The sequence below is a fragment of the Littorina saxatilis genome, linkage group LG7 (assembly GCF_037325665.1).
Source record: "Littorina saxatilis isolate snail1 linkage group LG7, US_GU_Lsax_2.0, whole genome shotgun sequence".
Classification (NCBI taxonomy): domain Eukaryota; kingdom Metazoa; phylum Mollusca; class Gastropoda; order Littorinimorpha; family Littorinidae; genus Littorina; species Littorina saxatilis.
This window is the reverse complement of record NC_090251.1, coordinates 23,347,883-23,361,762: the sequence shown is the minus strand read 5'-3', so window position 1 is coordinate 23,361,762 and position 13,880 is coordinate 23,347,883. Positions and strand designations below refer to the sequence as shown.

General features: G+C 41.1%; 1 protein-coding gene across 1 annotated transcript; it reads right to left on the bottom strand.

The window, feature by feature from the left end:
• Window positions 1-3,337: 3,337 nt before the first annotated feature.
• On the bottom strand, window positions 3,338-9,003 carry LOC138970157 (uncharacterized). Its single transcript, XM_070342645.1, has 3 exons — window positions 7,751-9,003; window positions 4,549-4,671; window positions 3,338-3,743 (listed from the first exon to the last, which is right to left on the bottom strand). Exons 1-3 carry the CDS (start codon window positions 8,999-9,001, stop codon window positions 3,471-3,473), a joined length of 1,647 nt encoding a protein of 548 aa, XP_070198746.1. The 5' UTR covers window positions 9,002-9,003; the 3' UTR covers window positions 3,338-3,470.
• Window positions 9,004-13,880: the final 4,877 nt, after the last annotated feature.

Genomic DNA, 13,880 nt, shown 5'->3' with positions numbered 1-13,880 from the left:
TCGCCTATAGCGGGCATTGCATACAGATAGTCCCTAACCCTCCTTTTTAAAAATTCTTTAGACCAATTATCCCTCTGTTCCCATGTTAAACATGGAATAATTCTGGACAAATGCGAGGACGTTAGCTTTTTTTTATTTTATTTTTTTATCATTTTACTTATCATTAAAACTTGTTTAGATTTCGATTCGTAAACCATTTACAGTAATCCTTTGTTTTTTAACTTTGTTCATCTTACCACAGTCACTTCGTTGTTTAGATTTATCATTAAATTTGTTACCATTATGCAGGAAAAATGTAGAATAAAACCAGGAGAGCTTTCGGTAGAAGATATTTCCTGTGTCAAAAGTTAATGCTTATTCTGATTGATGGGTGCTCCAAACTAAGTTATTTTGACTGCCTTATTCGAATTCATTTCCAAGACAGGGCTGAGAAGTGGAGAAGCTTAGGAGAGTATCGTAAAAATTGTCTGGATGTTTATGCAAAACTTTCGAATATGTCAGATTTTACTTTAGAGATTTTAAATACTGTTAACTGACAGAAATGCTATAACTTCTACACCAATTGACTGGATAACTTCATATTCAGCATACTTAAACTTGATTTTATGCATGTGCAGTTCACAAAGTGGCAAATTTGTAGGTTAAATTATCTAACTTTTGCATCACCAATGACACCAACGCTTTCGTGTCTGAGGATTGCCCTGAACCTAGCTGTAACTGCATGCTTTCTTCAGGTCATCGATAGCCTGGGGGTTGAAGGGGATGTTTTTACATACTCAGACATTCAAAATAATCAAAAAGGTAAAAGCCTGAAGGGTTTAAATTAGGTAAAAATGGCTACCGCTCAATGTCAAAACTCGTTCTGTTTAGTCGACCCCCGAATTTGGAGAAAAAAATTAAAATTGCACAAAAGTCAGACCATTCAATTTACAAAATTGCCACTTACTGGAAAGGCAGAACATAAACTGAAGTTAATGAATACCATATATAAAATAATTGGTTCAACAGATACAGAAGTAATTTGCATGGTTGTGGGTGTCCTTTTTAGGGGGGTCAACCCTGTAGAAGAGACGATTTTCTTTAATTATCAATCCGTAATATATTGTTTGTTATGCATACAAGATTAACATTGACAAATACTTCAAGACTCCTCATTGATCTTAAGAAATGTTGTGTTTTTTTTTGTTACTGACTGATTCACTTTCTATTCACTTTACTCTACATAAGTCACGACAAGAAAAGCAAGGGAGGTAATTTCTTCGGAAGAGGTAATTCTCTCCCCTCAGAACGATTGTTGTAGTTTGTTTGATTTTGTTCCCTTCTAATAAGTATTATTTAAAATAGATCTTTACATCTTGATGTGAAAGGCGCAGTACCCCCCTCCCCCCAGGATGTTAAATTCTAGGTTGTGTCCATGTAAAATCCTGATCCTGGTCAAGATCCGAGTTGGTTTTTCATGCAACTGTGCCTCTTTATGCCACTCAATTAGACATACTTTGCAATCCATAATTGCACGAAACTAAGTACAGGAAATACGTTGTTGTCGTGTTTTTAATATTACATAATGAAATAAAAAATGTCACAACTGGTTTCGTGTTGGGCTTTCTCTCTCTGTCTGAATCTCATAATTACTTCCTTCTGAAGCCTGAAATGTGTTGCAGGCATTGTTCAGCTTACATTTATTGTTACAATGTTTGTGGATATGTTATTAAGTGTGTCTGTGTTTCTATCATTCGTTATCAGTGTGGTTAAAAAAAAAGCACACGTCAAAGTAATTTACCCTTCATCATTATCAAAACATACAGATACAGGTAATAAATATTTGTGATACTTTAAACAAATACAATGTTTGTTTGTTGCGTCTTTTCTTTTTTTCAGAGCAAACACACATCGTATTTGTTCAAACGTGTATATTCTGCACTTTCTAATACCCTGCATGGATCTCCAAATCAAGAATAATGAAAAGTCGTCTAATAGCCCTGCAGCACTCACACGAACATGACAGAAGCTTGCATGCATGCACCCAGGCTCGCTGTCTTCGGCTAAAAGAGCTTACAGTTGGATCTTCGCTCAGACAAATGTAGCTGTCTTGTCCACTTGCTCCTGTCGCATAGATCTGCAATGTGCAACATCATCTTTGATTAATAAGTCTGAGGCACAGACAAACACACACGCGCGCACATTTGCGAGAGAATGCACGTCAGTCTATTCAATCAAACAGTATAAAAACATACCACAGACGTGGTGGTGGAAACTGGACATTCGCCGTATAACAAACTCAAGAGATTCATTTGTGTGTGTATGTTTAATCAAAAGTTCATCTTGGGCACATTCAGTCTGTATTGTAACAGGACCCATCCCGTAAAAACTTCGAACAGATCTATTAAATTCTGAAATCCTTGACAAGGTTTTTTTCCAATCATCTGTATCTGACCGAAGTAAAAATAAAAAAAAATCAGCCAGTACACGCATCTACCCCCTCACACGACAATACATATGTGGCGAAAAAAGGAATCGAGAGGGGGGAACAAGGAATAAATTAGATCCAGAAATAATTCCACTTCATCATTCCAAAGTGTGAAGTGATCGGATACTGTGGTAAAGATACGTGCTTAGTATCACAACTGAAAATACAAGCCCTAGGGTTTTAAATCAAGGAAACAATTAAAGTTAAGTAAGATCAACAGAAATGTCGAGAACATGTAAAATATTGTACTTACAATCCGTTTCAGCATGCTCTTCGAATAATAATCTCCCAGTCAACCTCGTGCTTACGACTTCGACAGGATGTTGCCTCTCACGCTGAGCCAGTACATTTTGAATTCAAAGGCCAGAGATGCAGTACAAGCACATTAGTTAGATCCAATTCATTTACATTGCTACCTTGCCCAATTTATGGCTATTTCTGTTGGTAACATCACACATGTGGCAAGCAGTGCTTGTTGCCGACTCTGCTGGGACAGGCAGCAGACGATTTTATTTAGGAACCAAATTCTGATTGGTTAAAACATAAAACCGGAACTCAAAGTACCACTTGTTCTTTGGAAGTATCAAATCAAGAACAGATAATCAGGTAAATCTGAAATGGGTTCAACACTTTTAAAAAATCGTAGTAAATCAGAAAACACAGTAAACGTTGGAAAAATCGTCCAGTATCGCTTCTACAGGTCTATACTTGGACAAAACATAAAGCAATTCAGTAAAGCTGACACTTCAAAATGTCTGTTTAGTTACACTTTAATGGCTCAAAACGCACGTCATCACCAACGTGTATATATATGTAAACTTTATTTTTCTGAGTCCTCAGTTGTAGAAAAAAAACACGGTATTGTCAAAATCATGTAGCCTACAAACGTCTACATAATAAGGAACAGAAACCTAACTCTGCTCAAATCAGTTTAAACAACGTGACGTCAAAAATATGTTGAAATGTGATCCTTAGCGCATACATGTACAATATAAGGTTTTCCTCATCCTGAGGTAGGAGCCTGAGCTACCGCGGCGGTAGCCTCCCTTTTGGCGGAAGAATACTTGCTGTACAGCCACGTGACCAGACGAGCAAGGTCAAGGACGACGGGCAGACCCAGCGCGAGGGAAAAGACGATGACAAGGGTGACCCCGATGAAGGCACTAGACGCCCGAGCGTCGGGGGCACTGGTCCGTTTTCGGACGGTCGCACTGAGGTTGCTTTTGGGCAGCGTCAGGTTGGCTTTGATCTCTTCAACGATGGCCGCAACCGCCTCCTGCACATGATGGGGCAAGATGGGGTAAATTAGTCAAAACGTACGTCATCATCAACACGTACATATATAGTATACTTCTTATTCTGAGTCTTTAATTATTGTAACTGACTTATCACTATAAATTGCCTGTGCAGGAACACAAAGGTTTTTAAGGGAAAAAAAGTGTTGCATAAAAAAGACAAAATGACCCAAACAAATAAGGTTAATAGACGATTTTCGAAAATAACTGTCCGGATTTTCAGCGGTCTGTGGGAGTAAGCTAGAGCCCCTTTACATCGGACAAGTTTTTCACAACATCCGGAGCATGTCAGTCCACACTTCTGGTCGGCTTTATCTGACTGAGTTATTTCCAGAAAACGTCTAATACTGACTGGATCCTTAAATAAAATACAATACTGTACATTCATTTAATTTTTCTTTCTTTATGCTTCCTGTCATCTTTGAAGAAGTATACTCAACCATCCGATCGTAAGTGTACAGCTTCTCTAGTTATTCTTTGTCTTTTGTGTTACGTATCTCCTTCGTCCACAAGGACCATAGGTCCAAGGTCTAGTCAATGTTTATTTAGTATTGCATTTGATAAAACGCTCCATTGAACAACGTCACACACACACACACACACACACACGCACGGCGCACTCGGCACGCACACACACACACACACACACACACACACACACACACACACACACACACACACACACACACACACACACAGCGTTTCGTCGAAACTCAGGGAATCTTGCTTAATTCTCAACGGCAAGGATTGTCCTTTAATGACCTGCGAAAAACAAGTTTGACTTACCTCTTGCTCCTTGCGCTCAGCGGGGGTCAGTTTGACCGGCACTGGCTTACAGGGACAGGTGCAGTTTCCACGACGCTGCGATGGGCACTTCGTAGTGCTGTCAGGTGCCTCGCCCTCTTCTGTCTGGAGAAATAAACCAACAATGGCAGGGTCGCCCTGTACTTCAATGTACGTCAAGCTAAGATTAGATCAGATGAGATCAGACCTTCGACAAGACCAGATAAGACCAGATAAGACAAGATAAGATAAGATAAGAAAATATCAGATCAGATCAGATGAGAAACATCTGATGTCCATTTTTACCATAAGCAAAAGATAGACATTTGTCTTTTGGCACCACATTGCATCACACTCAGGTTATGCGGCACTGACAGACTGACATGCATATAATATTGTTTAGTATGCCAGGCGCGCGCGCGCACACACACACACACACACACACACACACACACACACACACACACACACACTCAATCACATACTTGGGTTTTTGCTCTTTGTTCGTTCTTTGCCCAAATTCATTCTCCTTGTTTTTTTTTTTTTTTTTTTTTTTTTTTTTTTTTTTTTTTTTTTTTCTTTTTTTTGCCAAGCACATCATTGTGGGGCTTTTAATGAATAACATGCATCCGTCCACTCACAATATATTTTCTTTCATCCTTCAACATTTACCACTCAAAAAGTATATAGTATCAAAATTAATGAAAAACTTTTTTCTTACTTGTACCCTTAGACAATTTTCCTTGGTTGCCCCAAGATTGTGTTACTATTTGCTTAGACCATAGCTTTTTTTCTTTTTTTCCCGTTGAAATATGTATTTAAAATGCATATCATTATAATTATACACACACAAAAAACACAGTATGACATCCACTATATACATCTTGGTGTAACTTTGGGTCCGTATCTAGAAATGAGAAGAGAAGGAGAAAAAAATAAAAGAAATAAGAATAGAAAAATAAAAGAAATAAAAAAGAGGAATAAAAGTCATAATTTTACATTTCTGATCTGCAATTGCTTTTCGAATAAAACAAAGAGAGGAATTGAAGCCTTTGTTTTTTTATAAATACTTATGCACATTTTAGCAACCAAAATTATACGGTTCAATTCTTTCAACAGGGTTGCTTGCATTTTTCGATTTTTAACACCAAACATAATTTCGTGCACTGTTAACTCTATTTGTTTATCCATATGTACCCAAATATAAAATTCTATCTGTTTCCAAAACTCAATCACCACTGGGCAAAAGAGAAAAAAGTGTTCTATATAATCAACGCTATTGCTACAATATGAACAGACATTGTCCTCCACAACTTTCATTTTACATAACATAATGTTTGTGGGATAAATATTGTGAAGTAATTTCCATTGTAATACACGCAACCTTGTTTCTTTAACCGATTCAAAACTAGTCAGCCAATCTTTCTTATCAATTTCATAATTAAATTTCCTCCTCCAAAAGCCAATTGCACAAGGTTCAACAACTTTCATACTTACTAATTCTTTTCTAAACTGTTGTGCGCTATGTACTTTCTTACCACGATATAAGGGGATATCCATCAAATCAATTTCTTTCTTTCCGTGCATCGTCTTGTGCATTACATTCAGAGCAACAGCACGAACCATGTTATATTCCAAAATTCTCCGTGGGGATTTTCCTAAAACATCACAAATGAACTGATAGGAGACAAATTCGTTTCTGTATAAAACATCATGTACGCTATTAAGACCCTTTCTCGCCCAATCTTCAAAATACAGTACATTTCCGGCATAAGCAAAACATTGGTTATTCCATAAAAGCGGATTAAATAAATTATTATCAATACATAAGCCTACGTTGTTATCAAGCCAGGTTTTCAAAACAATTTTCCAGAATTTGGATTTGACAAGTTCACTCCCCTTTAGTCTCCGAAAATTAACATTTGAATAAAAACATTCACAATTTGAGCCGTACATTGAAAACACTGACTTTGGAACACATTTCCACTTATCCGTGACTTTGCGGGATGTCAGTCTGACAGCCCATTGTAATAAAAATGATGCCTGCATGTGTTTCAAATCAATCATATTTAAACCACCATTTTCGACATCACTACACAATATTATCCTTTTAACCTTTTCAAATGCCTTTTTATTATTTTCTTTCTTTTTCCACAAAAATCTAAACAACAGTCTATTAACTTCTGCTAATACTTTATCAGGGATCACAAATGCCTGCATAAAATAAACAAATTGGGAGATCAAGAACGTTTTTATTACAATAATTTTACCCATGATACTCAAATTTCTTTTCTCCCATGCCGCAATCAAGCGCTTAACAGACGTAATTCGCTCTGTCCAATTTTCCTCAACGTCAGAGGCTGATATGTCATTACAAAAATAAATTCCCAAAATCTTTAATTTTTTCTTCCAATTGAAATCATAAAAGGTGTCTTGACAATGTTTTTGACTTCCTAGCCACATGGCTTCACATTTTGACAGATTCAACTTTAATCCGGAAACGTAGTAAAAAGAATCAAAAATCAATAAGGCATGTTTTAAATCCGTTTCGCTTTTCAAAAATAACGTTACATCGTCAGCATACAAAGCAATTTTTAACATATCATCCCAAAACCTATCATTTAAACAATTCAAATTCGAAATACCGTTAACATTCTTATTCTGCCTAATCTTAATGGCTACTAACTCAATTGCCAAAACAAAGGCTAAAGGCGAGAATGGACATTCTCCTTGTTGACTCGGGTCAAGTTATTGAACTCACCAGATGTGCATTCCCTGCTACAGCAAGACAAAATGCATTGTTTGATGTTTTGGCTGTGACGTACGCAGCCATGCGTGACGTGCCATTTTCAGAGGTCACCTGGTAGAGATCCACGGTCCTATTTAGTTCGTGCTGTGCCCCAACCAGATCATCGTTGATCTTCAGACAGACAGGAAGCAAAATTCGTTCTAGGCGAATCCACTATGTTCAAGTTAGTTTGTTCCCAATTTTTGGTGAATTGCCACCCCAATATGTAGCCATAGTTAAGTTTGGCAACAACAACAAAAGCTTCCTTAATATGTATCTCGGCAAGAACATGAATTTTCTGAAAGTTAAGTATAGTGTACGTTGGATACCTTCCAGCTTCGCTGGAATTAAAACACCAAAACAAAAAAAGACATTGCACAAAAACATATGGTTTGAAACACAAACCCTGACACTTACCTCTGTCCAGTTGTCTTGGAGCTTTACTCCGTTGATTCTGATGTTGTCCTTTTGTGACGCCTCCGCCATGACTGTCATGAAGAACATGTACCCGTTGCCTGATTTAAACCAGCGTGTAACGTTTGGCATCGGAAAGGTCAAGATCGTTGACCAGCGACGCCTATCGGTCAAGGCCACCATGCAAGCGGCCGGCTCGAGACGCGCTGTCTTGGTCACCATGATGGGTTTGTCGCTGACGATGTGATGGAAGCGGCCGGTGTCCAAGGTGTGAAGGTCAGGGTCGGACACGATCCCTTCAGACCTGTTGTCGGTGTTGAGGGCGACCCAGGCCAAGGCGTTCTTGAAGCGGATGGTAGAGTTACAGTCGACCCGCACCGTGGTGTTCTTCTCAGCGGCAACAATGTGGTAGACATCGGTGACGTTGGACGCGATCTCTGGGGCGTTGGGAAAGGTCACGTATTCTGTCCCCCAGCTATCTATGGGGGGCAGCAGCGCCCACACGTGGTCAGCGCAGCATAATGAACCCCCCTCTAAGGCGCCTCGCACCACCCCGCTGCTGACCGCCACGGGTTTGTCCGACTCTACCTCCACACCCGTCAGGTCCGTGTCGTCATGACAAGTCCAAGTGCGCAGCTCGTGTAGTGTCACGTTCACCGTACGTACGCCTGGGTCTTGGTCGTCTTGCACAGTGGCGTTGTCGCATTGTCCTGCCTTCAGCTTGATGGTCACAGTAGTATTGTCCTTGGAGGCCGTGATGTGAACAAACTTCATGTTCTGCTCTTGCAGTGGCACGGGTGATTCTGTGGTCCGCGTTGGTGGCGTCACGACGAGGTGACGTTCTCCTGACTGACTGGTAGGCATGACGTAAACACCATCCATGTGTTCTCCGACACCTTTAAAGTACTGATAACCGTAAATACTGATTCGGTCGTCCGAGCTCACTTTGAGGGCAGCTGTCTGAGGATAGGCAACGTCAATGTGACTAAGGTTGGTTGGTCCATTATTTTCTTCTGGGTTGTTGTTGGTACAAAGTCTTTCAAAGGCCAGACGTTGTTGTTTCTGTTCATCCCACAAGCTTAATGTAAACGAATGAGAAAGCTTACAATTCAGAGTGCTTCCGTTCCAATGATAATATGACGCGTTTACGGTGGCGTTGTGGTTTGACGACGTGGAAACCACCAGTTGGTGATCGTATTTCCCACTACTGTAGAAAGGAATAGCAGGAAAGAAGAGCACGTATTCTTCTGGCATCCTCGTCTGGGCAGGCATGCAGTGTGCACCTATCAAGAAACATACATGAGCTACTTTTGACGTTTTTTAAATTTTATTGATTGTTTTATTTTGTCTGGAAATGAGTTTGCTGTAGGTTAGCTTGTTTGATTGAAATGGTTTATTACTTGTACGAGAGTATGTATTACTGTGCCTGCGAGCACATGGCCGAGACTATGTACACGCGCATGAATATGACGTCATAAATGTACGTCATGATCGCGCATGCGTATGGGCCCCGTCCCCCCCCCCCCCCCCCCCGGATCTATGGTGGAATAACTGTCATTTTGAACCTGCTGTGCCTTCTGTGTGCTTTACGCAAGGACTCACGAACATCAATACAGGGGTGTTGCTAGACATGTTCATGTTGGGACATTTGGCCGAAACTGTCAGAAAGCTTTAGGACATCTTGGAACATTTTCGGCCATTATTTTGGCTCATACAAAGTCACCGCAACATTGAAGCACAAGACTCAAGAGGGGAACACCAATACATACAATCATTATCTTAGGAACACAGCTAGATTACAGGGGCAGAACAGTTAAGACAGAGGGGGGAGGGTACAACCTGGGGTCCAGGGTCCCGTTGGGGGTCTGGGGGGCAAAGCCCCCCTGAAGCAGAAGAATTTTAGCTATTTTATAAACAATTTGAGGCTTATCCTTGATTTTGAACATGATCAACTGGTGTCAGCAGCCACTCATTATTTCTTTTAACGTTAGTATTAAAATTACAATAATGGCAATTTTTTTTTCGGGGGGGGGGGGGGTCCAGAACCCCCGTAACAACCACCCTAACCCGCCCCTGGATTATATGTTGCTTACCGCAACTGAAACAATCAGCTTTGCTCATTTAACTACATCAGACACCAGTTCTCTGAAACTTGTTCAAACCTTTAACTTTAATTTCTTGAAAGTAAAACTCTTCCAATCTTGTGCTAATCTTGACAAGCCTTGGTAAACATGACTGGTAAAACACCAATAAACAAGAGGCGAAGCCTTCAAGGCTCCCGTAAGAAATCAACAAACAGTAACACAAACTCACTCACTCCGTAACACAGACATAGACACACACAAACACACACACACACACACACACACACACACACACACACGCACACACACACACACACACACAGTTAAAACTAACGCATTATTAATATCAACTCCATGTATAATTTTCAAAAGAAGGCAAACAGATAAAATGACTGTGTATTTGTTGTTGGTGCAGTTGTCCTTGAAGGAGATCTTGTGCAATCCTCACACACACACACACACATACACTCACTCACGAACACACACACGCACACACACACACACATACACACACACACGCACGCACGCACACACACACACACACACACACACACACACACACACACACACACACACACACACACACACACACACACACAAAAACATACCGTGACAAAACCGCACAAGCACGCACGTACACACAGACACACATTTAAACTGCATCAGCATAATTGTTGCTTGCCCGTCGTAAATCAGCAGTATAGAGGGCACTGTGTTCATTTGCAAAATCTACCATCATCTTATCTCTCTTTTGCACTGCAAACACTAAGCAATAGGTACCTGCCATGTGGCCACTTTTTCCACTGCTGTCCTCAGTCCTATACTTTTCATCAAGACTTGTCACCATGCCGAGTGGATCTAAATTCGGAAGTCTTCATGTGGCTGAGGCATATCTGACATAGCGTCGATCTTGTTGTAGGTTAACCTCCTGTGAAAGGTCAAATAAATACAGTTGAATGATTGTAATGTTTGAACTATTATGTGCCTTTAGTTTTCAGCTTCCGTCCGCTGCAGGTTGTTATTATCCATCATTTGGACGAATCTTCGTTCGCGAGCCGCTAATCCACTTGAGGGACAAATCATGTATCCGCACCGAATATGCATTCCAGCGCTCATTGGCCTAAAACATATGTAAATGTTGTGCAGCAAAGGGAAGCTACTCACGGGAAAATAATCATCGAATATCCTGTTATTAACCAATGAGCGCTGGTATGCATATTCGGTGCGGATACATGATTTGTCCCCCAAGTGGATTAGCGGCTCGCGAACGAAGATTCGTCCAAATGATGGATAATAACAACCTGCAGCGGACGGAAGCTGAAAACTAAAGGCACATAATAGTTCAAACAATCATTCAACTGTATTTATTTGACCTCACACAGACTGTAGGAAGAGGCAAACCGTCTTGAACAATATTTTTCTCCAGGAAGCGACTCCAAGAACACAGAAGACTAGAAGGTGAGTGACAGACCTTGTAGTCTTTCTGTGATAGTAGTTGTCCAGTGGACGATACCTTCCGCCTGTGGTTCAAGGAAGTTGTTGCAAGGTAAGACTTACTAAATTGTACAGACAAAACCATGACAGTGCATGTTTTGAATCTGAGGATAAAATCGTGATCATTTTGACTTTGAGAACAGATTCATTCTGTTTCCTTATAACTGCATGTTCAAGTAAATGGTGGACAGTTTTTTTCGGGCAGAGTAAACTTAACTTGAGACTCTACTGCAAGTCTTGAAATTCACATAAATCGAACCACGAACAAAGACATCCAAACATTACAGGCACTTTAGATCAACTCATTTCACTAGAGGTGACTGCCTAGCACTGTGTTTGACATCCGTGTCTGCTGAAATAAAAAGAAATTAAAACAAAACGGATTAATAGTAGCACAGGCACTCGTCACGAGCGGGTCGGGATCAAAGTGGGCGGGGCCTGTGCGCTCTCAAGATACTACTTATAAGAAAAGACCCCCCGTCCATCAAGAGGTGACAGCCAAGACATAGGTCACGCCCACCTCGTGACGAGTGCCTGTGAATAGTAGGTGACACGTCAGTTATCAGAGTGGGAGACACTAGATCTGTCTCTGTACTTACCGGGATACGGCTGCCAGATCGACACTGCGCTTTCGACAGCTCTTCCTCGCGTGAACATTGGAAAAACGCTGTGCATAACAAATTGTAGGAAATCTCCCTTTGGTATCTTCTTTATTTACTTTTCTGGAGCTTAGAAACCGAACAACATGAAATCGTCTTCCCCGAATCGGCGAATGCAGAGGTGAGAACTTGAGAAGTTAATCTATGTATACCACAATCCTTCGTGCGACCCCTGACCTGGTCTTGACACATGACCTGGTCTACATACCACACACGACACACACCAGTCAACTGCTTGTACCCCTTCAAACCCCCACCACCACCCCCCCCACCACCACCCGTTTTCTTTGGATACACGCTTTAACTACACACATGCCGACACAATGTTGATCATTGCTTCAATATTTTGAAGATGGTGCTTGAAAAATAACCAGGTCAAATGAGTATTTCGGTTAAACACCGTCAAATGTTAAAGTTTCTACCACAGACCACAGGCGGAAGGTATCGTCCACTGGACTACTACTATCACAGAAAGACTACAAGGTACGTCACTCACCTTCGAGTCTTCTGTGTTCTTGGAGTCGCTTCCTGGGGAAAAATATTGTTCAAGACGGTTTGCCTCTTCCTACAGTCTGTGTAAGGTCAAATAAATACAGTTGAATGATTGTTTGAACTGTATGTACCTTTAATTTTCAGCTTCCGTCCGCTGCAGGTTGTTATTAACCATCATTTGGACGAATCTTCGTTTGCGAGCCGCTAACTTCCACTTGGCGTCAAACTCATGCATCCGCACCGAATATGCATACCAGCGCTCATTGGTTTAAAACATGTAAATATTGTGCAGCAAAGGGAAGCTACCCACGGGAAAATAATCAATCAATCAATCAATATGAGGCTTATATCGCGCGTATTCCGTGGGTACAGTTCTAAGCGCAGGTATTTTTTTTTTTTTTTACTTTTTTTTATGCAATTTATATCGCGCACATATTTAAGGCTGTCACGATCGGGTGACAGAGACCAAGAAAGTGTCACTCAGTGGAGTGCCTGTTCTTGGTCGATTATGATAGAAAGCGCCTGTACGTGATATTGGGCTACAGCAGAGTTTGCTGACAGTGCTCAATGAACACGGAGGGTTTGCTGCGCACGAGTTTTACAGTGGAGGTTTCTGCTGTCATAGGGCTGACGGTTTTTCGCTGACAGCGCGCACGGGATTTTCAGGGATTGAGTTTCTCGTGTCTTTTTTCTGCTTGGGGAGGCAGAATTGTGTATAGCTGGACTGGTTTTGTGACAAGGTCAGTCACGTGTTATTGGCTAGGTTGTCTGAGAGAGACACAAGGGCGGCGCACTTGACACCCAGCGGCAGAAGGGGAAGGATCTAATACACAGTTTCTAGAGTATGATGGTTTTTCACCGAATATTGTATTCGGCACTCTAGGGGAGCTTCCACCGGTTATTTCCTTCACACTGCCACATATTTTGCTGAGGACAAGTCGTCAACATTCCTTCGTCGGCGATGGCTTTCGCATAAGGATTCGACAAGGGGTTCTGGAGGTTTTTGGTCACTGTTGACGAACAGAGGCTGTTCCAGGGAGGAGGCGGACTTTGCTTCCATTGAGAGTACAATCATAGGCTTTTGAGGTAATAAATCATTATTTAACGCTGTTGATGAGTCTGTGTTTGTGGAATGAAATACTCTCTGTTGTTCTTTCCAGGTTAGCGCATAATTTACTCTCTGTGACGCTAAAATACTAATCTGTATATGGTTTTTGCAGATAGGGAGAGAAGGACGGAAAATGGCTGTTTTGTTGTTGTAAAAAGTCCGTTTTGTGCAGGCCCACGTGCTCGATGAGATATTTAAAGACCTGTTGAAGCTACGCTAACCAGGAGACCGGCTAACCAGGAGACCGGCTAACCAGCGGACCGGCTAACCAGCGAACCGGCTAACCAGCGAACCGA